Source organism: Chironomus tepperi, unplaced genomic scaffold (assembly GCF_022539635.2).
Source record: "Chironomus tepperi strain 1889 unplaced genomic scaffold, CSIRO-AGI_Ctep_v1 contig_406, whole genome shotgun sequence".
NCBI classification, from domain to species: Eukaryota; Metazoa; Arthropoda; class Insecta; order Diptera; family Chironomidae; genus Chironomus; species Chironomus tepperi.
The window spans coordinates 407,212-434,158 of record NW_027226528.1 but is presented as its reverse complement, the minus strand read 5'-3'; the positions used below and the strand labels follow the sequence as shown (position 1 = coordinate 434,158).

At 32.9% G+C, this 26,947-nt stretch overlaps 1 protein-coding gene across 3 annotated transcripts; it reads left to right on the top strand.

Annotated features, from left to right (window-relative positions):
- The first annotated feature begins 1,179 nt into the window (after nucleotides 1–1,179).
- LOC139096795 (ankyrin repeat and BTB/POZ domain-containing protein 2) lies at nucleotides 1,180–25,765 on the top strand. 3 transcript variants are annotated; one of them, XM_070648550.1, is made up of 9 exons: nucleotides 1,180–1,237; nucleotides 13,895–16,437; nucleotides 18,009–18,534; nucleotides 18,892–19,550; nucleotides 21,437–21,642; nucleotides 23,294–23,451; nucleotides 23,617–23,761; nucleotides 24,772–24,960; nucleotides 25,123–25,765. In XM_070648550.1, the coding sequence occupies exons 2-9, from the start codon at nucleotides 13,989–13,991 to the stop codon at nucleotides 25,453–25,455; spliced, it is 4,665 nt and encodes a 1,554-aa protein (XP_070504651.1). In that variant the 5' UTR covers nucleotides 1,180–1,237; nucleotides 13,895–13,988; the 3' UTR covers nucleotides 25,456–25,765. The 3 variants fall into 3 exon arrangements, with proteins under 3 accessions (XP_070504651.1, XP_070504649.1, XP_070504650.1); XM_070648548.1 differs by lacking the exon at nucleotides 1,180–1,237 and adding an exon at nucleotides 5,847–6,055; XM_070648549.1 differs by lacking the exon at nucleotides 1,180–1,237 and adding an exon at nucleotides 6,539–6,731.
- Nucleotides 25,766–26,947: the final 1,182 nt, after the last annotated feature.

Sequence of the window (26,947 nt, the reverse complement as noted above, 5' to 3'; positions counted from 1 at the left end):
ATTTGAAGATGATTCGAGGCGGTTTGTTATAGTTAAAAAAATAATAATAAAGAAAAGAGATTCGATAACTATGAATGGCATAGAGTATGGCCATAAACATGTAATGTGAAAGAATTAAGCTTTTTTGGAAAATTAAGCACAAAATTTATTTTAATCAAAAAATAAAAATAAAAAAGTGATAAAACGAATGAAAATTGAAGGGAGAAAATGATAGAACCCTTAGTGCCTGTGAGTGTAATTGTATAGCCATCGAGCTTAAAAAAACAGCACAGTGAGATAATAGAAAAGAATTTCCATTAACATAAAAATAGAGCGCTGATCAAAATAGAAAAAAAAGGATCAAAGTCAGTTGATTAAAGTGAAATTTTAAAAAGATGAAAAAGGCACGAAGTTCATACGATTTAGCAGCACAGCCAAAGCAGGATTTAAAGTTTAAGAACCCGATGAAATATCAAAGTAGTTCAAATCTTGCCATCACAAAGGGTGGCAACAATGTCGATAATATCAATAAAACTGATGGCAATGGCAACAAACACAAAGTCGTCATCTATTTCAGTGATGCTTACAATAATATTTGTAATAATAAAATCAATGGCTCACAATCCAATAACAATAATAATGTCGATCATGCGAATCGATTGGCAAATGAAATGCAATCGAAAGCATCGGGTAAGGATTTTATGGCACAATTGAAGACCGTACTTGAAGAGAAGTCCAAGTTTACTAATAAATTTGCCGATAGCAATGCTTCACAGTCACAAGCGAGAATACCATTACAGAATAAATTTTTTACAAAGCCCGTCGTACCCGAGAAGCCGAACATGCGATTACAAATAAATCAACCACCAGCATCGAACGATTGTGGTCACATTCCGGTACAGAGTAAAGATATAAATGAGAAAAGTTCTAAACTTTTACCATCTTTTATCGAAAGTATCGACGAGAACAATGTCATAAAATTAAAAATTGAACAGAACTTTAAGAGAGCTTCTGAATTGGTGAGCTTGATAGCATCACTGCCAAAAAAGAAGACAACGACAAAAATGAGAAAATGTGACACGAGTAACGAGACATCATCAATTCATGAACTAAATTTTTCACATGAGGAGGAAATTGATGATGTCGATGAAATATATTCGAATGATAGCAACAGCAACGATGATGATGACGATATTTTCAGTGAGCCAGATGAAGGATACTTTTACGATTGGAGTTTTGTACAGGAATGGAGAAGTAGGTAAGTTTCGAAATTCAATTTCAGAATTGTATGAAATAATATGGAAGTAGAATGGGAGGACAGGAGCAAAAAGTTTATTAATTTCTGAATTCAACAAACTCGAAAAATTCGATTTAGATTGAATGTCCGGCTATCATATATGTTATTCACTGAAATGAAAGGGAAATAGATCGAGATGCGTATCTACTCCACAAAATGTTTAAGAGATATAAAATACAACAAAAAATGCAATCAAATATGTTGAAATAGTAGTGTATGAAAGAGTAGAACTAGTCTATGCTTCACGCAATTTCAAACTCCATAAATAATATCAAATTGGATGAGGAAAATTGAGTGCAATTTGATACTTTATTGACAGTTTGAAATTAATGTTTTCAATTTGTGCTGGACAATATTTTTTTTTTTGTTTATTTTCGACAGTTTAATTTAATATCTTTCAATCTTTTACTGTCTATTAAATGATGTTTAGTTAGTATTTAACAGGATTTAATTATTTTTTGATGAAAGGTTCTTATGAAATAGTTACTTATTTATTTATGACAATGTGGATATGTAGCTTCGCAGTTAGATTTCGGCTATTCTAATCCTGCAAAATTGTAGATTATATTATCTATTTTTACTCTCAAATTTTGCTTGTTAAAAGCTATGACATGTTCAGAATTGTGCAAAGAGACTTGAACTATTTAAATTGAAATACCCGAAATCCCAAAAATTTAACTCCTGCTTCCGTGAAGTGCAAGAATAGAATATAATGTGATGTTAGGTTTGTCCATAGTAAAATAGCACTGAGATCATCGTTCTTCCGTGTTATTCCAAAGCTTCAACGCGCTGCTTCATAAGAATTCTAGTTTCTTTGATATAATCCTTAATAGACAAAGAATATGCTCTATAGCTCAATAGCTTGTTTTCCTGAAATTTGCTAGATGAGCCTAAATGTGAGCGTTGTTTTCGTCTTACGCTGCTTTTGAGAGCACGCTTTTTTCCTGCTGGGGAACCAATCAAATTCCACAATGGAGGAACTATAAGGTTCAATCGAAAATATCACATCTGTGCATCTAAAATGCTGGAAATGCAAACCTGCAGTTCTTTTTCTAACCATAAAAAATTCTAATTATTTCTATTTTAAATCCTTTGCGATGAATTCCTCAAAAAAAGTATAACTTTAAAAAATTGCTTGAAATTAGTCTAAATCCATATACTTAAAAGCTTATCAGAATATTAAGCAATATAATAAAAACTGCGTGATTAAGTTAGAATGAGAAATTAAATTTGAACATCACATTTTATTAAATTCAGCGAAAAAAGTGTTTTAAAACATAAATTTTTAAGTATCAAGGCAGAAAAAGACAAGTTTTGTACAAATTGACATGACTTTTTCAATTATTCATTGTTTGTAAAATTCTAATGAATTTTTAAACGCAATTACCAACACAAAGCTTTTTTAAGCAACGATAACGTCCACGCGTTAGCAATGTTTAAAGCTTGGCTTGTCTGCTTTTTATTGAAGGAAATTTTTTGTCGACTGTAAAAGTTCGTAATTATCGCATCGCATGTTAGATATAACAAAATTTTTTTAGCAGCCGTTAAGACACTACACAAAATTTCTTTATTTTCGTTTACTCAGGCATGACTGGGTAATAAAAGAGATATGCTAAACTTTTTAAACACATAAATTAAGTCTCATTTGGAGTTTATTATGAGTTTTGAGGAAATTTAGGAAATTTTATGATTTTTGTTTCAAAATCATTGCTGTAAATATCCTTATAAATTAGAATTTCGTTAATTATGCATATATATATTGAGTAATTAAATCCCCTATGATGCATAATATTACAAATAATTACTCATTCAACATCAAAGTCATTTGCATTTCCTACATCCATAAACAAACACAAATAAGGAAATAAAACTACATTTTTCTCAACTCAAACTAGACTGAGTCGTAAAAAAAGCTATAAACTCGATAATTTTTCATTCATTTCCCATCCCTAACTGAACAATTGAATTGATTATTTAATTGAGAAACGATGTTGGTCTTAAAAATACAGCAACAGTGATTCTTATTTCCAATCAATTCACAATCTTCAATAATGACATAAAATCTGAGAAATTAACTCAAAAATTAATGAAATAAATTTCTCTATCTCCATCATTCCCTTCTGCTTCCAGATACAATTCCCAACCTCAATAACGTTGATATGATTATTGCCAATGTTATAGACAAACTAAAGGGAATATAATGAAACAATAAGTCAGTTACAATTTTCTCTCTTTTCTACTTATCTTTAATAAGGAAGTGATTTAATTGCTTCCGACTATTTCTTTTTCGCATTGAATGAAAAATAATTTTTTATTTCTCTTTTCTCGTAAAAAGCTTTTTGGTGCACTTTTTCATACTGAAAAAAATAATAAATTAAGTATATGAACAATAGTGTGACTGACTGTCATGATACAACCTGAGATAATCTTCATGACAAGCATATCGTGTTGGTTATGGCATTACTAAGGCGTCGTATTAATGAATGTTGCGAAGAAGCCCTGACGGCTCTTGACGCCTGATCCACACCCATTTTATGGCAATAAATGCGATTCGTCGCACTGTGCTGTTCGGAAGTGCATTAAATATTGTTCAAACTCAAGCATAACAAGTAAATCTTAACCCTTTTATACACCACTAAAGCTCAAATCCGTATTACTACCTGATAACAGATACCTCATCGCACTTTTATCAGTAATGTAGTGTAACAGGAGGTTTTGGTTTACAGGACTTGCTTTACATATTTCAATCTCTTTCAAATTAAATGCATGTCCATATAAGAATTTATTTGTGCATCTTTACAAAATCAGCCTAATGATGCAGCCCTTCTCACCTTCCCCTCTGCTACTTCTGCTATACTCATGTTCCTGTCCATACATGGTTTTTCAATTTCATTGGTAAATGTCAGTAGATGTTTAGAATTATGAGCTCTAATTAAAACGTCTGCCAACTGATTTCAGACAGAACTATCATTTTAAAACAATTGATGGTTACTCTCGTAAGCAATAATCTGCAAAATTAAGAATTCCATGAATAATGCGCTTCAATTGCCACATCTGCAAATGATTGTACTCTGTTGTATTTCCCTTAAAACACATTTTCCTTGTTTTTCCATCTCTCTTGACTCTATATCATACATATAGAAGGAGAAAAAAAAAATGCTGTATATGCTTCATCTACGAATGCCTGCAATGTCAGTTATCTGTTATAGATGTTGGCAAATACATTAAATCTATCTAACTATCTATCGCTCGTATATTCCGATATGAGCTTATTCGATAGATGATGCTGTGAGACAGATAGATGCAGCATGTAGCATATATGATTTTTACTTAACGTGAACATGTGAGAATAGTAGATGGGATGTATGAGATAAAGTTTTTTTTTTCTAAATTTTAACACAACAATGTATCATAATTCATAGAGTATATACATAATATAATATAATATATTGATGTTATAACATTGCATTTTATATGCTACTCTAATTTTTTTTTTCCTTGCTGCCAATGTTCATTGACATGGCATATACATGTTCGAAGTTCAAGACTTTTTAGCACATCCAATTTTTCATTCTAATATTTTTTTTATTTCGTGCAAAAATATTGTGTCATATCATAAAAGGAGAAAAAAATCATGTCACACATGAAAGAGAAATAACAAAAAATAAAAAAAAAAACAATTTTTTTTTCCGTACATTGGAATAGCATTTCATCCTGGAATAATTGGTATTTATGCTTGGAAGCGTTTGTTTATGTATACATCAACCAGTTGCTTTTGCTTTACTATAAACTTCGTGTATGAGCATTGAAAATGCCATTCTTTGAACTCGCCTTTTGATTGTGACGATGAACAACAACAACAACAATCCCCAGTCAGAGACTCGTTGAGAGTCATACTATTGTTATTCTTTCTTTCTTCATATTCAAGAGAATAAAAAAAAAAATAAAAATAATATTATAAAGTATTTGTCGTTAAACATATTCTCACATATCTATAGGCAAACTGTGCTGTGTATGTGTCTGCATTTATTTATTTTTATAAGTCGTCGAAATGAAAAAAATAAAATAAATGACGGAAGAGTGGAGGAGAGGCAAAATGCCAAATTATTCCAATGGTTAAGTGCTTGGTGAAAGAGAGGAATTGGTTCTGAGAGGGAGACTTAGGCTGAGAGGATAAGCAGATTCTTATAAGAATTTGAAGTTTTGATGACTCTTTTGAGCGATTTAAAGATTTAAAATTAATTTTGAAATTAAAATTGAATTTGGAATTTTGTAAAGATCCCAAAAATGTCCAAGATCCTTCCAATCATCCACAAATAGATCCTAAAATGCGCGCGCAATTTAATCATCGATAAAGCAGTCTAGTAAGAAACAACAAAAAAAAACTTGAATATTTACCTGGTCTTTCAACTCACTTGTTTCTCTCTCTCGCATACATCTCAATCTCAACTTTCTTATTTCATTCCTTTCTTGCTTACTTATATTCCAGTGTTATGGACCAGTGATTTTACACAAACACCAATTCCACTGTGCTTCAAGTATTTCTTAAAATTTCATCAAGAAACGACTGAAAAAAATTTTTATCCTCAAATATTTTAACAAATTTATTGAAATTTCGTGAAATTTTGTGAATTGAATAGCTTTAAAAATTGCATAATAGTTAAGTGAGATGATATACACTGTAAAATAGCCAAAAGTGACAACAAAAAGTGTCAAAAAATTGAAAAGAAAAGAGCAAAAAATAAAAAAGTTCTCAAATTTACATAAAAATTTTTATAGGTAATTAATGTTTCTTCTGTTTCTTCACCGTTTTCTCGCGTTATATGTGATTTGATATACCTTTCTACGACAAAGACGTAAAGTTGTTGACGACGACAACGACACATTAAGTTGTCGAGTGTGTGATAGAGAGCGCAAAAAATAAGAAGTTTTTTTTTAAGCATTTAGAAAGGGAGACAAAGTTATTTACTTACGTTACATTATGTTCATATGTATAACATTACAAAGGAATAACGTAAGAATTTTATTGCAATGATTCAGAGAGTCATTTGCTGTGTGGAACTAAAAAAAAAAGTCAATAATTTATTATGTGTGTGCATATACAACAGTAAAAAAAGTTGCAATATTTGTGTGATATTCAAAATAATAATTTATTGTGGTTTATTTTTTGACAGAATATAAAAAAATATAAAAAAATATTGAGAAACAAAATGAAGAAAAAAATAAACGAGAGCAAGTTATGCTGTATTAAGGAATTTTTATGATTTACTCATAAAATAAAAGTGGTTTCGCATTACGCGTTTACATGTGGCAATTAAAAGATACTTAAAAATTCATTTCGCTAACATAATCATTGAATATCAATTAAATAATGCTCAATTAACGGCGACGTGTGTTGAGAACAATTGTGAATTAAACACAATTGAGTTGAATTTAACTGTGATATAGAATGAAGGTATTAAGAATTGTGGAATTTTGCTTCGTACTCTTGGCCTATTAAATAGAACTAAATCTTATAAGAGACAGTGTTGGGGAAGCTTTGTGTCGCTAAATTTTTGAGCAGAGATCGATGTCGACTTGAATTTTACATGCAGTCTTGTCGACTTAAGTCGACTTTTCCATACAAAATTCAAGTCGACTTCGAGCTCTGTTTTTAAGGTGTGAAAAAATCACCAAAAATATTCAGACTCAAAAAAGTGCCTCACGACAGAAAAAGTTTGTCCACAACTGGAACCAGTGAATGCTGATCTCATGAAACGATATTAAAAGTGTTTTATTGGTTTTGCTAAATAATGAAAATGTTTTTTTCTCAATTAAAGCTCAATGATACTCGAATAGTGTACGGAATGTTTCTATTTACTCAAAAAGCTGTAACTGAATATTCTCTAAAAGTGCACTTAACTCTATCTCATTCACCCGTGTGACTTTGGCATTTTATTATTCTCTTGACAAAAAAAGACAAAAAGTTAAAATCCAGGATATTTTATATGTGCTCATTAAATTGACTCTTAAAAAATTATCTTTTAATTTAATTTCAAGAACATAAGTTTGAATACTTAAATATTTAATAATTTGATAATTTGTGTTGAAAATAATCTGGTGAGAATTATAGTGAAATTGAAGAATATGCAATAAAATAAATAAGAATTAAGTATGGAATTTATGTGATAAAAGCATTAAAAAGACATTGGCATTGGCTAATAGAAAAGTTATCGAAAATTTTTGTGAATTCTAACGGGAAAAAAATTGCGTAAAAAATTGTTCAAAAGAGTTTGAAAAATGATTTTGATTGATACTTTTGACAGAGGCGTAGCCTAAATAGTTTTGGGCAAGTTTTTGGGTTTTTTGAATTTTTTACGAGTCACAAAAATTAAGGAATGTTTAAAGATTTTATGACAATAAATTCTATGAAATTGAAGAGTTTTCAAGAGAATGGAAAAATGGAACAGGTGAGGGGCTTGACCCCTAAAACTCTCCTGCCTCTTGGTCGAAACTCCATTTCCTGCACACCTCTATCTAGAACTATTATTAGAACTCGAAGTTGACTAGAATTTTGAATGAAAAAAGCGACTAAAATAGAATCGGCTGTCATTTGTCTTTACATGTAGGCGGCTTCCATTTGCTGTTAAAAAACGAACTTTGCAAGTGTCTTAACAGCTCCATAGAGCCTTCCTTAGTTGTGGCGCTAGTAACAATTAATAAAATCTTAATCATTTACAAACGACCTTTAAGAAATGCTGGAAATCTTGAATAAAATATCTCTAAAACTGTGCCAATGTCTTCTCAAATTTCTCTTCCAAAATTAGCATAAATAAAAATTCAATAAAATTCTCTTAAAATTAGAGCTAAGAGAATCTGGTTTGTAAATGAAGTTATGACTATAAAGTATTATGAAATATGATACATTCGAGGTTTTAGAATCTAAACTATTCAGTGACTATAAAACACGTCAATCATCGTAAATAGGAAGAAAATAACTACTCAATCAATAATGTTAATCAAATAATTATTTGCCATGAGTCTTAAGCTTATATACGTAATTTATTCAGCCTCATGTGGAGTTCGTTTAGTGAATTATCACCTTCTTAAATACCTATAATTTATTAATTTCTCAAAATAAATATTATGCTTAAAAATAATAGGATAATTTGCTTTCTATAACAGTTTCAAGTTCCGGTCCTTGTCTTTCATTCATGAGTCAGAAACTGGTCAAAAAAATGTAGAAATGTGAGAGAATTTAAAAGTATGTTACATATATATCCATATTTCCAAATATCATTCCATTTCGCTTCTTGATGAATTTCTCTTGAATAAATCGGACATTGGAATTTCGTTTAAAAATAACGTGTAAAAGATGTAATAAAATATGAATTTTATAGGAATATTTTTGCCTCATTTGCATTTATTGATACAAAATGTTTTGTTGATGAATTAAAATTAAGTGTCACATTTTACAATGTAACAATATTTTATGAAGGAAATATGAAAGGCTGCCGATGCTTCGACGTTTATGTGACAGATTAGTGAATAATTTACTGCGGCACCTACTGGGAGTCAGACGAGAATCTAATTTAAGCTCAAAAATTTCAAAGTTTCAAAAATCTTCCAAATTCTCAACTTTTAATCGACAATCCATCCTGCAGCATCGAAAATATCTCAATTTGTACTTTCTTTATCATCATTTCAAAGTCAATTTTCAACCTGCGTCAATAAATTATGAATGAAGGTATAAAACAAAACAACAAGAAAAATATAAAAAATTTCTATCAACCTTTCAATTCTCTTCAGTTTTGTTTTATGCTGTTTAATGCTTCAACGGAGGTTAAGAATTTTTAAAATCTATTTGTCGAGATTAATTTGAAGGTTGATTTATCATCAAACTGAGACAGAAGTTGAAATTAAATAATTCATGTAGCCAAAAACGGTGAGCAAGAATTCAAAACTAAATTTTGATGATGGTTTCAGTCAGGTGGATGAAGTGATTTGTTTTGGGAATATTAGGAGTGTTTAGATTGATTTTGAGACGGGAAGAGGCTACTTGAGGATTTTTTCGAAAGTCATTTGAAATGTCAAGGACTTGGAATAAAAGGATGCCTTAAAATTGTGAAGTGATTCAGATTTAGGGATATAAAAATATTTTCATGTTATTTTAGGGATGATTGTACTGATTTGAACAAGTTTTCACTTCAGTCAAACATTCTTAGGATTAAACATGTCTTACATTCCTTAACAGACTAAGAGTATGCCTTCGGGGTACAGAAACATCACTACGGTACCTAACAGCGGTCGCTTTACCTGTTAGGGGTTCAAATAGTCTATTAGGCACTAAGTAGAGCAGGGATGGGTAACCTGTGTGCCGTGGCTCACTGCTGTGTCGCCAGAAAAGTTTCAAAATACCATGAACCGTATGCCGTGTAGCGTTTTGGCTTTGGCATACCCGCAAGATTTGCCCTGAAGATTTAAAGGTTGTCCACTTCTGAACTAGACTAAAACCAAAATTTTTCCTAAAATCAACACTAAATCCATAAGTCCATTCCATTAACTTAATGACAAACCGTGCATCTTCATATCCATATAGCTCATAAACAGTAACATCAAACCACGATAATGATAACGGAAAAAAGCTACCAATTATGCATCCAAATATCTTTGAGGATTAATGTTATATTATCATTATAAAACAATATAAAGTTTTTTTATTGACCTATAACTTTCATATAGTCAAAACATTTCAGATTAAATACAAAGAAGCGGCAAATCTCAACAATTATTCATAATAAGGCATGAAATGGGAATTAAAGATGTAAATTTTAGGTCATATGATTATAAATTTAATACATTAATAAGCAGTCGTTATGGGTTCAGAGAAGAAATTTTGACAGCTGAGACGTGCATTAAATGTGAAAAAATAAAGTCTTTATCACCTACGAGACTGACAACGATGAAAAAAAAGTGCCAATAATCGTACGCAATTTACATTTACATTCAAGTTTATCACTTGCACCATAACAACTCCAATGATGATCATCTCGTGAAATTTAACGATTTTGACAGTCAATGGCAAATTTCATGTATTTTTAGTAGTCATTCACGTATAAATTACCTTTAAAGATTGAAATGACTGTGATAAGCACATGATATACTTTATTGTATTAATTCTTATATTGTTATTTAATATGATCGACTTTTTTATTAGCATGAGATCATTTTCATGCCTTAAAAGTTTTAGCATAAATTCCAAAATTTTAAGACTTGAATAAGCACTTGTCTAGTTCTGTTATGCAACATTGTTACAGACTTCTTACTGAGAGACTCAAATATCCATGTAGATTACTACATAACCAATGCACATGTAGATTATTCCATAACGAAATAGTTAAGACTCATAAGCTTATCCGAAATGAATGAAAAGAAAATAATAATACAAATGAAAGTCATATTTGATTGATTAAATGGACATTCGGTAAATGTAACAAGCATGTAAATTATTGTTTGAACATTCAATCATTCAAAAATGGGAGCATTGATCATGTGAATTGAAATTCTTTATAAAAACTCAATCTGCTTGTGATATTTAAGAAATGAAAAAAAAAAGTCTTTGACACTTCGGATGGTTTGTGATGTATCGGATGGATTATAGGGAAGGGTATGACATTTTGAAGTGGGATATAAATGGGATTAATGTGAAATATTTAAGGAGTATTAACTGTTTAAGTGATTACTTTAAATTCCTTTCTTTGATTTTGGAAGTGCCAAATTTCAAGCCTTACCATCCCATACTTGATTGTGGGGATGCCACCTTTTAGACATAGGGTTTTGAATCGGATTTTACTCTATTCTTGAGCGTACTTTTTACGGCGAATAGTTTAGTCATCAATGGTTAATTTAGCGATATAAGGGATTAACTCGAGAAGGTACCCACTTGACGTTTATTCAGCTTAGGAGTCAGACTTCAGCTTCCCCAATTCTCCAAAATTTGAACACTTTAAATATTGAGAAGGATTCATAAAAAGGTCAACTTGTGAAAATTGAGATCAAACATAACTAAATGGCCGAGTGGACGTTAAAACTAGTCATCAACTGGACATTAACTTGCCACCAAGATATGAATCTTATATCGAGTGCCTACACCTCGAAAATCAAACGAAAAAATTCTCTGAATAAATTTTGAAGGGATCGAACAAAAATTTTATGCAACTCACATACTCCACATATTGCTTTCAAATCTAAAACTATGCGCACCGTATTGAATAACAATTCAAATAAAAATTTCCTCAATGCCAGCTTGTAATACCCATTGCGATATCAAAAAATCCTTAAAGTAATTCACCAGAGCAAAATCTTTTTACTTTGTATAGGTCATGGAAACGATTTACGTCATAATTTCTTTTCTTGTTTCATTTCATGACCCTTCTTATTATTTCGAAACAACGAAAAAAAAAATTGTTTCAAGCCTGAATAATCACTTTTGATACTGGCAAATACTCTATGCCCACTGAGGCAGCAAATCTCTTTTTCTTTTTAAATATAAATGAAATATGCAAAAAAGTAGACAAAAAAATTCTTAAGAATTTCATCTATTTTGGTCTATTTAAACCTTTTTCTGAGAGACATCACAAAATTGGATATACTGAAATTAAGAAAAAAGTATCAAATCACTCGATCATCCTCTAAAATAACAACAAATAAATATCAAATTACACAAATACCAATGAGCGCGTGGATTAAATATTTTTCAAGTCAAAATATCAATTTCGAATATTTTTTTGATGTTCACACACAAATATATTCCAAAAATAAAAAAATACACATTGTGGAACGTGCTGTTAATAAAATAATAAGAAGTGAAATGCAAAAAAAAATCTGTATGCGAATTTTATTGAAAATATTTTATGTATGCATAAAATCTGACGAAAATAGAGTAAAAGAGAGAATAAAACAAAAGCCTAAAAAAATTATTTTATTTTTGTTGTTCATGCATGTTATGTTGCTGAGTATGCAAGGACATTCAATATTGTATATACATGAAAAACCACTAAAACCAATGAAAACATTTGAACAATTGTTGGTTTTAAATTGTGTCACAATAATTAATCATGTTTCCAAATATAATGATTTTTTTTTGCTGTTTCGGGTGAATGGAGACACCACTAACTCGTTCCATTTGAGCGATTTTGATGATAAAAATTGTGGTTTAAAATATTTTTGATGGCACTACTTTTAAAAATGATTTTTGGTACCATCTGTTTTTTTACAAATTTTTTTGAAACAAAACATTGAAATGTGCAGTGTTGTTTTAAAGGTGTTATGGGTCAGATGCAATTGAGTTGGCCTTTATGCAATTCCTTACTTTTTTTCTGGCCATACAGATCAATTGTGGTACATGACCTTTCTTAAATGGCGACTGAAATGGTTTTATCGCTGCTTCTGTCTGCCGATTTCCATTATCAAATCCAATACTGTCTTTAACGACAGTTTCTTTCCAAGAATTCTGCTATATGTACCATCTATAGCAGTGGTGGACAAGCTTTTATTTTTCATTGTAAATCTTGGTGTTAAACCCAGACCGAAACCGCACAAGGCTATCATTATGTTTTAGAGAATTTTTGATGGCACACTAGTTTACAGGTTACTCATCATTGATCTATAGCAGCATTATGTTACCCTGAATTTACGTTATAAGCCACTACCGGCTACTAAGCCACTGGCTTAGTAAAGAAATTTGACTCTGGAAAAATTTTTGAATCCGTTAATAAGCCACTGCCAAAATGCCATTAATTAAACTAGACAAAATAATTTAATCGTTTTTAAAAGACATATTTGGACCAAATTTGGACATTGACAATCAAAAGAAAGAATTAACAGTTTTTTTAAAATTTCCATGAAAATTTTCGATTTTTCTTCATTTGTTTACATTTCTTTACTAAGAAGAAACCACTACTCGTTATTAAGATAAGCCAGATGATAAGCCACTGGCTTAAAAAGAAAGTTCAGGGTATGTAAAATTTAGAATTTCATACAAAATGGGGGGAAGGACGACCAAATTCACCCGCTTCATGAATACGCCCATGGTCAAATGCCAAACTGTCAATAAAACGTAATAATAATACATGATTTGCAAAAGAACTGCAGACCTGCATTTTATATACATAGGACTGCAGTTTTGGGCTGCACTTTATACTTTGGTACAGGGTTTGTCCCATGCTGCAGTTTCATCCAAGACTGCAATTATGAACGAACATTATAATAACACATGCTCTTCATAATTCAACAACACTGCTGTTCCACAACTGATTCGCATCCATTGAAAAAAAATCTGAACTTATTTAACAACGAACATTATTGTTTATTATTCTCAATACAGTCTCCATCCAAACAATAACGCTCTATATATAGTATACTTCATTTTTATTATTATTTTTTTATCATTCAATATTCCTCGGAAACAATTTTTAATTAAAATTTTCTCGCTTGACAAATTTTCTCTTCTACTTCTTGTTTTGAAATTGACAAACTTTTAATTTGATTTCTTTCTTTTTTTTTCTTGATGAATTTTTATTTGCATGCAAAATGATTCCCAAATCAAATGAAACAAAAAACTGCTGCTGTTCAATGAAGGCCTTTTAAAACCTCAAATGGTGTCAAAGATTTGCTGCCGTCATCGTCATCAACAGCAAAAGCAGCCGATACAAAGTTGAATAAAGCGAAATTAATGAAAACAGTAAACGTTTCTGCTAATGGACATACGAATTCATCACATCATTTAATCCATGCTGAATCACAGAAAAACAATAGACGCAATTTATTTGAAAATATTACAAATAGTAAGCAACAGCAGCTGGAAAAGAAAGGAGAAGGAAAAATGCAAAATCAACAGCCTGTGACAACTATTGCGCCAAAAATGGCAAAGGAAATCAGTTTGAGGCCGTTGGGAGGAAATGAAAACAAGCAGAATGAAAATTCAGTTGGATTGCCAACGTCACCGATAAATGCAAGGCATAATGTGAATGACATAAAATCGCCCGTCCATCATTTTGGATCACCGTCTCGTGTACATTGCACATCCACAACATCTATGATGATTCCTGAGCGTGACATTGGACCGAGAATGTTGGCATCACCTCCTACGCTTACACAAGCAACGCCATCAAATGCGACAATTGTACATCCGAATTATAAACCAATTCCACAACGTGCTGTGCTTGGACCAACGCGAGGAATAACTGCTCAAAGCACACCAGTAAAAGCACAACCAGCTTTAATAAGCTCAAGTCTTGCCGGAAAAGTATTTGTTCCAACATCCGCCGGAATGTCTATTCATAATGGACATAGCTCATCATCAAATGGCCATGGCAATAGTAATATAAGCAAAATTGATATTGTCACAACAAATGGCGCCGATATTGTGGACGACAAGCCCAAACATTTTCACGCACAAAATCCTGCAAATTTGCCAGCCCCACAACCAACAAAACCAACAACAATACAGTTTTTATCATCACCGTCTCACAATGGTCCAATAAATCATCCTCCCGTGCCTCATCAATTTCATTCTCAACAACCACAAATGAGTAACAATAGCAGTGGCATGTTACAGCAGCAACAACATCATCAATCTGTTAGTACTGGGAATCCACAACACTTACAACATAATAATCAAGTGCAACATCCGTCACCACAGCACCACCAGCAACAACAACAGCATCAGCAACAACAACAACTTCATCCTATGAAACCAAAAACATCTATGAATGTGAATGTAACAAGAAGTCATCATCATAATGGAAATATTAGTAGTGGAAGCAATAATAACAATAATAATCCTCAAGAATTTCAAGTATTTCATAAGCAAATACAGCAAGATAGTTCCTCCGATGAGAATCGATCATCTGGTCATGCATCGATGTCAGATACAGGCGGTCATGGTAGTAGTTCACCCGGAAGTAATAAAACTGGAAATGGACAATTGGGTTCAGTTCCTGAAGATAGTCGATTAGCAGCGGGTGTTACAAGCCGTAATGGACGTTCAAGGGCGAGTACAGGAAAGCCTCGACATCGTGCCGTACCAACAAAAAATCCATGGAGCGGAAGTGGATTAGAGGATATTAAAACGGCAATACAGCAACTAACATTGAGATCACAAACAAGTACAAGCACGTACAGTAGTTTAAGTGCTGGTTCGGAAAGTTCAGAACCGGCTAGACGACTAGGACGATATTCGTCATTAGAGACAGTCAATACAAATGTTACAAGTGCCGATGAATTTGTATGGGTTGATTCACATAATCGATTAGTTGAATTACAACATCCACCATGGAGTCAGTATTGTCTTATGCGTGTTATTAGAACCGGAAGATGTAAAGAATTTTCCGACAGAATTTCAGCAGAGGCAGTTCCTCGACTTGGATATTTATTAACTCGTGCCTTAGTGCGGATATCAAGAGAAATTCAAAGACTTTCGAGTGTATTGGGTTTATGTTCTAAACATGAAGTTGCCGGTGCCTTTAAAATTGTTTTATGTCCAATTCTTGCCGATTCCTGCATTAAAGCATGTCTCCGAGCCGCAGCAATGTTTGCATTATCCGGTGACGGAACATTTAAACAAACAAAGTCTTCACGAGCCGGTCTACAATTGCCCGTCGGAAGGTTTCATCGCTGGATGATTGATGCACGCTTGGGAAAATTGGTTCATGAATATGCGGCAGTTTATTTATGTGCCGGATTTGAAAATTTATTGGAAGAAATTTTATTGCAATGTGTGCCATCCGATACGACAGCAACGCTTACAGCAATGGGATTGGAACATGCCATTGCAAATTCCGGTGACTTATGGGGACTTCTTCAACCTTTTGTTCATTTAAATGCCGGAAGAATTGCTTCTGGTGCACTCACAATGCCTCGTTGGACGAGTGAAAGTTCAGTTGGTGGTTCAAATTCAAATTCAAATTCAATTGTTGTACATAATCAACATAGTAATAATATAAACAATAGCAGCAATAAACAGGAACCATGTTTACTCACCACATGCGTTGGAAGTCTCTCAGAATTGAAAGACTTGGTTAACCGATCCCAAAAGCGTAGCAATCATATCACTATGTCACAGGCAGCATTGCGTGAACTCTTTTATTTTATGAGATGTTCACAGCTGGAGCATAATGAAGGTATGTATTCCTTATATCTGTTTTTTTTCTCCTCTCCTCTCTTCTTCATTGTCTTCTTCCTCTTCATTGTATATAAGACTCTCTTTTGATCGCTGATGTTGAAGTGGAAAAAAAGAAACTGAAATTAATCAACGAACATGAGAGATTCTTACAGATACTGTGTGTAATATGTTTGACATGAGAGCAGTTTATAATATTTAAATCCAATTCTTCATACAGTATTATCTCGCATTATATTTAGTATATGCGTGGAGGATTTTTGTAAAGATCAAAAGACCTTAAAAATTACCGTGAAGATTTTTGTTTAGAATAACAATCGGATTTAGGGAAATTTAAATGTGAAATTAAATTAAATAGTTTGTTTAATGAGTTTTGAGGTTTGAAATAGATTAGGGGACCGTTCACTTATTACGTAACATGGGAAATTTATTTTTCGGTCCTTCTTCCCTACCTCCGTAGAACCATAGTTTGAGGCGTTACAGAATTACTTGACCCAAGCCTCTTAAGAGCCTTACTTACTTACTTACTGGAACCATGCTCCGACTTGGAGCCTAGGTTGCTACAAAATGCTTTCCATCTGACTCTGTTGCTGGTTATATCACAAAGCTTTTATAAATTCTCACTTTTGACATCTAACAATCATTCTTTATTACTGTCCTTCGCCATGTTGCTCTTGGAGCACCTAGAAGCTTTTCCCTTGTGGATTCCAACCAAGGGCATTATAGCAAGCTTGTGTCTCTCCCTCAACTACAACACTATTCCATTTTCGAAGTGTGTGGCCTATCCAGTCATAATAAGAGCCTTACGTAATTAGTGTACGGTTCCTAAGGTATGAATACTTTATAATATTCCCAACATGTTAGTTATGGTTGATATACGCAGTACAAAGCATGCGTGAAATCTTGAACTAAAATATTTCTGAATGTCATTTGAAATTAACTTCTAATTTTAGTCCCGAACAGACAAGAAGCATGCTCATGAGTTTGCTCACAATATTGAGCATGCTCAATTATATTGATTTAGAATGCTCATGAGCACTCTCATTTAGAGGAATATGCTCATTGTCTGTTAACCAGTTAATTTGACAAAATGACTTAAATTCCCATACCTTCATAAAATACAAAACTTAAAGACAGTTCAATACAGTCAAGCAAAGTTAAACGATGCATCATCATTATTGTATGTATGATACGTCCATTGCCGACATTCCATTCGAATGAATCATAAAAGTTTCAAAAATACTTAAACATTCTCATAATCTCATCAAAAATTTAAAGATCATATTCGTTCCATTGATTCTGATTCTATGTTCATGTGCGGTCTTCTTTATTGTTATATTCGACACGCTACTGGAAAAACATTTGTCATATTTAACTCTCATGATCTTAAAAAGAAGGGACGATATAGAAAGAGAGAAAGTTCTATATATCTTGTCACAATAGCCCATGGATATTGTCAATTGTCGACTGTTATACGCACCATATTCTCATATTTTTTTATCCATATAGCCATTGATTAACCTCCTTCTCACTAAAATTTTTTCTTTATCCTCTTTTTATTAAATTGTATAGCAAACAACGGCAATGGAGGCAACAATGTAAGCAGTCATAACAATAGCAACAATGGAAATGGTAGTAGTAATAATCCAACAACAGGCCAAGCATCTAATGCGACAAACAGTAATGCTATTACTAATAATAACATTCAAGAGCTTTGCTATGAGCGTGCATACATAGTATTACCGCCATTGATTGAATGGCTTCGAGTGGCATCGGCCCATACAGAATATCGACATTCGACATTGATTGATAGAAATGATATTATACAAGCGGCGCGTCTACTTTTACCCGGTGTTGATTGTGCATCGCGTCAAATATTATGTTATGAGGAATTGCCATCAGCAAAATTATACACAATACCATCAAATATTCCATATAATCATGGGTCAATATCATCAAACTCATCAAATTCTAATGGTAACGATGATTATGCCGAGTGTGGGAGACGTGCAACGATTGAATTAGCATTTCGATTAATGTTATCAGGTATACCAGAGTTATTAGTTCAAGCCATGTCACTTGTGCCACCGACGACAAGGTAATGTAGTTTTTTTTTAATGATTTATGATTATTGCGATCCATTCCATTCTCCGACATTTTGTTCGACATAAAGTACATTAACGTTTTATTGATGAAAGCTGTTCGTCGTCTGGGGTTGGCAAATTTTTTTGTGTGTGCTCGTCTTACCTCAATGCATGACGTGATTCATATTTCATAATCCTTAATTGAATTTTTTGGTACGTCCTAAGTTGACTAAGCTCTCACAAAAAATAAATTTCAGAGGTACTTTTAGACAGCCTCAGGCCAATCCATCCCTGCAATTTAAAACAGCTTTTTGTAAAATTTATCGACGTCATTCTCACCTTATTCATTTTATCACTGTCAATATTTCTAGATACGATACATTAAATCATCAAGGACTAACACCACTAATGGTCGCTTCAATACTTAATGATGAGACAGCAATTCAAATGCTCCTTGATTCGGGTGCAAATCCAAATATTGAAGTTCCAACAATCGGTCATCCAAGTTGCCCTGCCATTCATCCCGAGACACAGAACTGGACAGCATTAACATTTGCAGCGTGTCGTGGAAATTATCAAGCATTAAGAGTTCTTCTAGAACGTGGCTCAAAAGTGGAAGGTGGCGCACGATTGAGTGAAGAAAAGTGTACATTTACGCCATTGCAAGTTGCAAGCGGTTCAGGATGCATTGAGAACGTGTCTGTTCTACTCGCACATGGAGCATCATCATTTCTATCAACAAAGCAAAATTCTATGGCATTTTCGGGTAAAGCACAACAAGGATGCTTTAGTGCAATTTCTGTTGCCACATCACACGGACAAAGATATACTCTTAGAAAATTACTGTCACATCCATTTGTGCCGGAAAAGCAAAGAGATGTGTTGTCATTAGAAGAAATGCTTGCTGAAGGCGATGGAAATACGCGTTCGTCACATGAAAGGCAAAATGAGGTTCCGCCTTCGTTGAGTAAGACACAAATTCGTGCGCTGCAGGAAGCCATGTATCATTCGGCTGAAAATAATTATTTAGGTATGGAAAAAGCTCTTTTTTGTATATGCTGTAATAATTTTAAAGATATGAATATAATGTGGGCTGGTTGAGTGTGGGCTTTTGAGTATCTAATTATTTGCTGTAGTTGTTTTGACTACTGACTTCCTTGCTTATTTCACTGGATGTACAGATCAATTGTGATCCATGTCCTCCCACATATGCTGAACTTCCTTAAATATTACAATATATCAGCAAAAATAATCGTCATTAAAGATCTACAGATGCTAAAAATTATTCATAATTTTAATCCTTCAAGCATTGTTCTCTGCCTTATGAATTTATGAAAATGCAATTTCAGATTTTTCTTTCATTTCCCATATTTTTATTCTTCATTATCCTGTGCAGCATAAATTCCTTTCCTCTTGCAATCAACTATTGATTTCATGATAAAATTTTCTCATAGACATCTCTTCCGTCATTTCCTTTTAGTTGATTTTGTACTACACGAACTCACCGGAGTTCACTCGAGTGAGCTGTAATGCATTCAAATTAATTCCGCAGTGAGTAAAAGAGAGAAACCTGCGATGCTTTAAAAAAAAGTTTTTCTGGTACCGATGTCGATGCTTCAGAATTATGAAAGCATTGCATTAGCTTTTTTACTGCAAGTATGTTGGATTCTATGTCAGATTTTCATTTTCATGCAGTATAAAGTTTAGCAGGAATAGGAAAAAAAAATTATTTTATTTTCTCTACATCCAGTATGCAAATATATCACGAATAATCAATTTTTCATTTTTTTTTCTCCCTTCCTCTTTACATTCTTTTCCTATTTCCATTTTTCTGCTTGCTTCATTCACCAGCCATGTGTGTACATACATGCATGTTTTGTATAGAGGTTTGATATTTTTTTCTCCTCCAGCAACTCTTTACAATACAATGAATTACTAAATTTTTGCTCGTTTCGTTAACTGCAGCTTATCTAAATTGAGTAATTGAGTATCAATAATTTGCATAATTGTTTCTGCTATGGAATGAAGATGTGAAGTCAAAAATGGTGCTTCTCAATTTCAATATTTAACGGTATACAGTAGTTTAACTGCTTGTTATCAAATTTGAGTCTAGTGACCTAATTCAAAGATTTTAAGACTGAAAGACATTTTGAGTGTTGTTCAAGTTATTTGCATGAAAAACAGACCAGATTTGCATTGAACATCGATTAGGGAACATTAAGAATTATAATCTCAGCTGAAGCATCTAGCTAGGAAGTTGAACCTACATTCTGAATAGTGTAAATTGGTTAATCGATCAAAAATTCGGCTATAAGCAAGCGTGACTCTGACTTAGTACCGGATTCGTTTTGAATCAAGGTCCTTGCCAGGTTGCTTGATTCGTTTTAAATCAGGCTCCTTGCTAGGTTACCGGATTTGATTTTAAATCGACACCATTCCAGAGTGCCGTATTCAGGTTAACTCTGACAACATGCCAAAGTGCTGGATTCGGTTCAAATACGGAATCATGCCACAGATACTCCGACCTGGTGTTGGATTTTGGATCGATTAACCAACTTGTGCTTTTTGGATATCCTAGACGACACCATTATTTGAAATTGATATCCAAAAATTAAGCACATGAAAAATTTAGTCAAAAGATAAAATGAACCAGTAAAGTCTCCAGATATCTATTCCATCACCCACAATACCATACACATTACCTCTTACCAATGCATATTCAATTAATCATCTTAACTTATGCAGCGAACAACAGATTAAATTTTCCAGACAGTCACGCTAGAGACAGTACTTAACCTACGTTCACATTTGTTCATAACTTGCATCCTTTCCTATTATAAAAACACATTTATGAAAATACCGAAATTATTCTTCACAGTCTTATGAATATTTTTTGTTTATATCCCTTTTTTACAGACATAACAATAGAACTACGAGCATTGGGTGTTCCTTGGACTTTACACTGTTGGATGCATGCACTGGCAGCTGCTCATGAGCTTCGTTTGGATACGGTCATTGATCAATTGCTGCAGGATTTTCTACAAGTTTGTCCCGATGACTATAGTCAACAATTTGTAACGGAATGCTTGCCATTGCTCTTTTCCATTTTCCGATACAGCAAAGTATGTGTTTCGAATAATTTTATTTTACATTTTGTGATTTTTTTTTTGTTTTTCGTGCGTCTTTATGCCCTCAACCTTCCGGGTGAATCTCTTCTCATTCTTTTTGCTATAACTGGTGCTGCTTTTCTATTCAGCATCCATATGCATAGTATATACACTTGTTTTCATGCTGCTGTTACTGTTTCTTGTTATTGTTTATTTCTTTTTTTGTTGTTTTGAAGCGGCAGAGGACAACAAAGGCAATACGTGACTTTTGAAATCTTATTTCGCCTTCGTGAATTTCATTTGCCATTTTATTTTTCTTCCTTATTCATCCTTTTTTGCTTTTCGGAAATTCTCAAAGGAAAATATTTTTTTTTGAGAACGGAAATGAGTGGAATAAAAAAGGATAAAAATTATTCTGATGTGCTCAACACAAATTTTTATGACAAAAGAGGAACATTGAAAACTAGGAATGAATATCAAAAAATATGCTTTTTATTAAATATTGACGGAACAGTTTTTATGTAGTTTGAATATCAATGATTTTTTGACAGAATGTTCAAAAAGTTCTGAATTCGAAATTCATAAAGTATTTTAGAGTAAGCATAAGGGATCATTCACTAGGATCAAGTACGTTAGTTTCTGTATGCATCTTAGTTCTCGTTCCCAGCTGTTAATGTTTACTGGAATGGGATTGTTGTAATGGTTTATCAACGGTATTTCTATTTTACAGTAGTTAGATGGGATACAGAAGATGCAATATTTATATATGGAATTTTTCCATTTAGTCAAATAACCCCTGATGGCTAAGTGGTAGTTACAAACTCCTGAAAGTCTTAGAACGTGGGGACGTGGGTTCGAGTCCCTAATCTGGGATTCATTTGAATTTATACTTTTTCTGCAATATTAACAATATTATACTATTGCATGCAGAGAGTATGCTGCTGACAGCTTGTTCATCTTAAGAATTGCTTAAACATACTAGATGAGCATGCTAGTGAGCGTTGCTCTCAGCTTACTCTGTACGTGCTCTCACGTTCTTTGCTGCAGAGGGTACCGTTCCGTTCACTCAATGATGCCATAGAAATTTACATTAATGCTTTTAAAGATATTTGACAACAAATTTTAATCACTAGTGAGTTTTCGAAGACAATCCTCACCTTTGATGACATTTATCACTCACTCAGACCGTCCTAGATGTAGCCTAGTCTAGATACATAAAAGGTAATCAGTCATATAATTCAAGCTGACCCGATTTTCTAATCCCGTTTGATTTATCTTGTTTGTTAAAACAAGGACAAAAAGATAATTTTTTTTGTACAACGGAAAGGAACACTTGTTCGTGCTGTTCATTTCCGTTAATTAAATTTTAATGTCATAGAGAGAAAGGAACGTTAAAAAAAATAGGATGAAAATAGAAAGAAAACAATAAGATGTAGTAAAAACTTCCCTCATCTCCAATGGAAGCTTAAAAAAAATGTGGAAGGAGGAAGAGCAGCAGTCAAGTAAAAGAAGAAGAAAGAGAAGATATAAATGTATAAAAAGCTCGTGGCATAATTTAATTTCGTCTTTTTTTCTTCGATTATTTCATGTTTTTTTAAACTTTTTTTTTAATTCCATTGCTCTTTCTGTGTCGATTTGCCGGTCATGGAAAAAATTGTGTTTACAGAAAGAAGGAACGACATTGCTGTTGGCAGATATTTTTAGTACATGCTTTGGCTGGGAGCCAATAAAACCCATAAAAGAGTCCGTCCTGCAACCAGTTAATGGGTCACGCATTGATCCGAAATTTGTCAACAATTCGGAGCTTAGTGACGTAACGTTTAGGTAAGCTATTTTTGTTGTTGTATGTACGCGAAATATTTTTAAACCTTTTCATGCTCCACATCAATTGCTATAACTGTCATTAAAGTCTTCTTATTATCGAACCTTTTTTTTGTTGCTAATTCCTTCCATCACTGTATGTTCTTTTTTTTTATTCGCGTCATTTAGAGTGGAAGGGAAAATTTTTTATGGACATAAAATTGTTCTCGTCACTGCATCGCCACGACTCCAAAGCTTATTAAGTTCAAAGGTTAGTGAAGGAAATGGAACACCAACCGTTCAAATCAACGACATACGATATCATATCTTTGAGGTGAGTAGTTTTTTTCATGCTTTATATTTTTCCTGTTATCTCGATGAACTTTGCGTGAAACAACTTTTATGCCTTCACTATCAAAGATTTATAGCTTTTATGGAAGACGAAATTGAAAAGAAAAGTTCATATAGCTTTTAGATAAATTAAGTTGGAAATCACTATCTGGTCGAAATAGATCTCATATGTAACCCCAAAAAAGAATACTAGATGCTTGATTTGTTGCAAAATTGAATATCTGCTTGTTCAAATATAATCCTGATTCTCGAGCGGCACACTCGAGCGACGCATTCGAGTAACACACTTGAGAGACACATTCGAGCGACAAACTCGAGGGACACACTTGAGAGCCACATTCCAGCGACATACACAAGTGACACATTCGAGCGACACATTCAAGCGACACATTAAACCGACACACTCAGGCGACACATTAGAGTAACACACTTGAGCGACACATTCGAGCAACATACTCAAGTGACACATTCAAGCGATATATTCAAGCGACATACTCAAGCGACACATTCGAGCAACACACTCGAGCGACACACTTAAGCAACACACTCGAGTAACACACTTAAGCGACATACTCAAGCAATACATTCGAGAGACACATTCGAGCGACATACTCAAGCGACACACTCAAACAACATATTCGTGTAACTCTTTTAATAACTCGATATGGGCTTTCATGACTGCCATGTAGAAATAAACCTCAAAAGCTCCATGGCAGAGCTTTCTTCATTTGTGCCGCTCGGGGTTAAAACAATCATTTTACTGTTTTTCATGTTATTTTCAAATATTTTGTCAAAAATCATTCACTCAACCAGAGTCATTTAATGTTTGATCAAACAATGCTCATTTGAATTTTAAATGCTTTGAATGATTTTCCTGTATTTAGCTGTTTTTAATTTGCAAATTAATTAAAAGTTCATCTTTATGTAAAAGTTTTTGTCTCATTTTATATTGATTAAGCTTTTATATTGACAAAAATCTAATTTCATTTACAGTTGGTCATGCAGTATTTGTATAGCGGTGGAACACATAGTTTAGAACTATCAGGTAATGATGCTGATGTACTAGAATTGATGGCAGCTGCAAGCTTTTTCCAACTGGAAGGTCTTTTACGATATACAGAAGCTCGTTGTGCTGAAATAATCGACATTGATAATGTTGTTGCTATGTACATCCATGCTAAGGTAAGTTGTGACACATTTTCGATATTGTTATCCCTCCAACACTCTCGTTTCACTGGTCTCGAGTGTCCTTTCAACTTCCGATTTGTGCCTTTTTCAATGCATCAATAAATTTTAAACAATCACATTTCATTTACACGCTGCCAACTACAAATCTGGATATAGGTATACAATGCATCTAAATTAATGGAATATTGCCAAGGATTTCTACTACAAAATATGGTCGCATTGCTTACATATGATGACTCAGTGAAGCGTTTACTCTTTGCTAAAAAAATTCCCAATCACGATGTTCTGAGTGGTTTACTAACGACATTACAAAAGCGTATTGAAACACGGAGAAATTCGCAGGCAACAGGATCGACATCACAAAATGTAAACATGAAGCCGACTGTGGCAATGAATGGAAAACCATCCCACCATAATATTTCAACCACAATCAATATCAACAATAGTTCGAATGGATTAAACAAAAGTAACAATAATCTGACTGAATAGATTCATATTCCTTGTACATGATTCTTTTTTTTTTGTTTTTAATTCAATGTTTTTAACTTGTTGTAATTTAATAGAAATAATTTTTTTTTATATATGTTAATGCACAAAATTATTACAATTGTGATGCGTGAAGATTTATGTTCACATTTAATTAAAATTTTATTGATTTTGTGTGACTGCACTGAGAGAAACTTTTAATCTCTTTGGTACGGATTTTGCATTTTTATTTGATGATTTTTCATTTGTTCCTGATTGCACTACACCCAGAGCCATGGAGTTTAATGTAAAATTGAAAAAAATGTTGAATCAAAATCAAATAATGTGCTTGGTTTTGGTCAATTGTTGGTGATTCTACGAAATCTTGTGGATGTTTCATAAATCGAAACTGACCAATTTAAGATTCTTTTTCGTTTAATACACTCTAGCCAGGACCCTAGCAGACAATGAGCATGCTCTTAAGAGCAGAGTAAACTGAGAGCAACGCTCATTACCATGTCCAACTAGTATAATTAAGCAGACTAACTTTTTGACACCATGCTCTTTGCCTGTTACTTACTAACTTGATTCGCTGACCGTACAGATCAAGTGTGATCCATGACCTTCCTCAGTCGGCGCCTGAAGCTGGATCTATCGCTGGCTACCGCTTGCCAAGTAGTCCTATTAGTCGTCTTGTCTATTAGACATAGAATTTCATTAAAAATACGGAATTCTCATAAAATAGTAGAACTATATACAAAAGAGCAGCCTTAGACGAACAATAAGGTAAAATCCCAAACTGCAAGCCTGAGCATCTTGTATACATAATATGCAGGCCTGTGAGGCTAAGTCGAACAACCCATTGATGAGTCTCAATATTAATAATGTCCAAAAATGCCAAATATCTTTTCTGTGTAACAATTTGAATAATTTTATGGCTTCAACATCCCCAATAATTTATGAACGACAATTGAATATTTTTCAATTATTCAAACGATTTTAACTTCATCCACAAATCACTATTGGCAAATGATGATGGTATGCATTACTTCTCATTCCTAGAAATGAATGTGTCTACATCTATAAATATTTGCCGATAAAGCAATTATAATTTTATTATTTGGTTATATAACAATATTAAACTAATGTTTAATCAATGCATGGAATTTTAATGTTCATCCCACAAAATAGTATTTACCACATTTATAGCTTTACTCATACACATAGACACATGCCAATAATTGTTAATTTTGAGCACATAATAAAAAAATAATGTTTTATTACATTTTATCGATTTTATTTCAATGATGAGTGGAGTAAGGAGGAAAATTATTTATTGCTTAACAATTATGTATGGCAAAGAAGAAATTAATTGAATTTTATGGAAAATTATAATGAGCAAATAATTTCAATGTGAACATGAAAATATTTTAATTCCAAAATCAAATAATTATTGCAAAAATTAATTATAAATTTAACTCATATTTAAATTACTCAATTTTCTATTCGACAAATT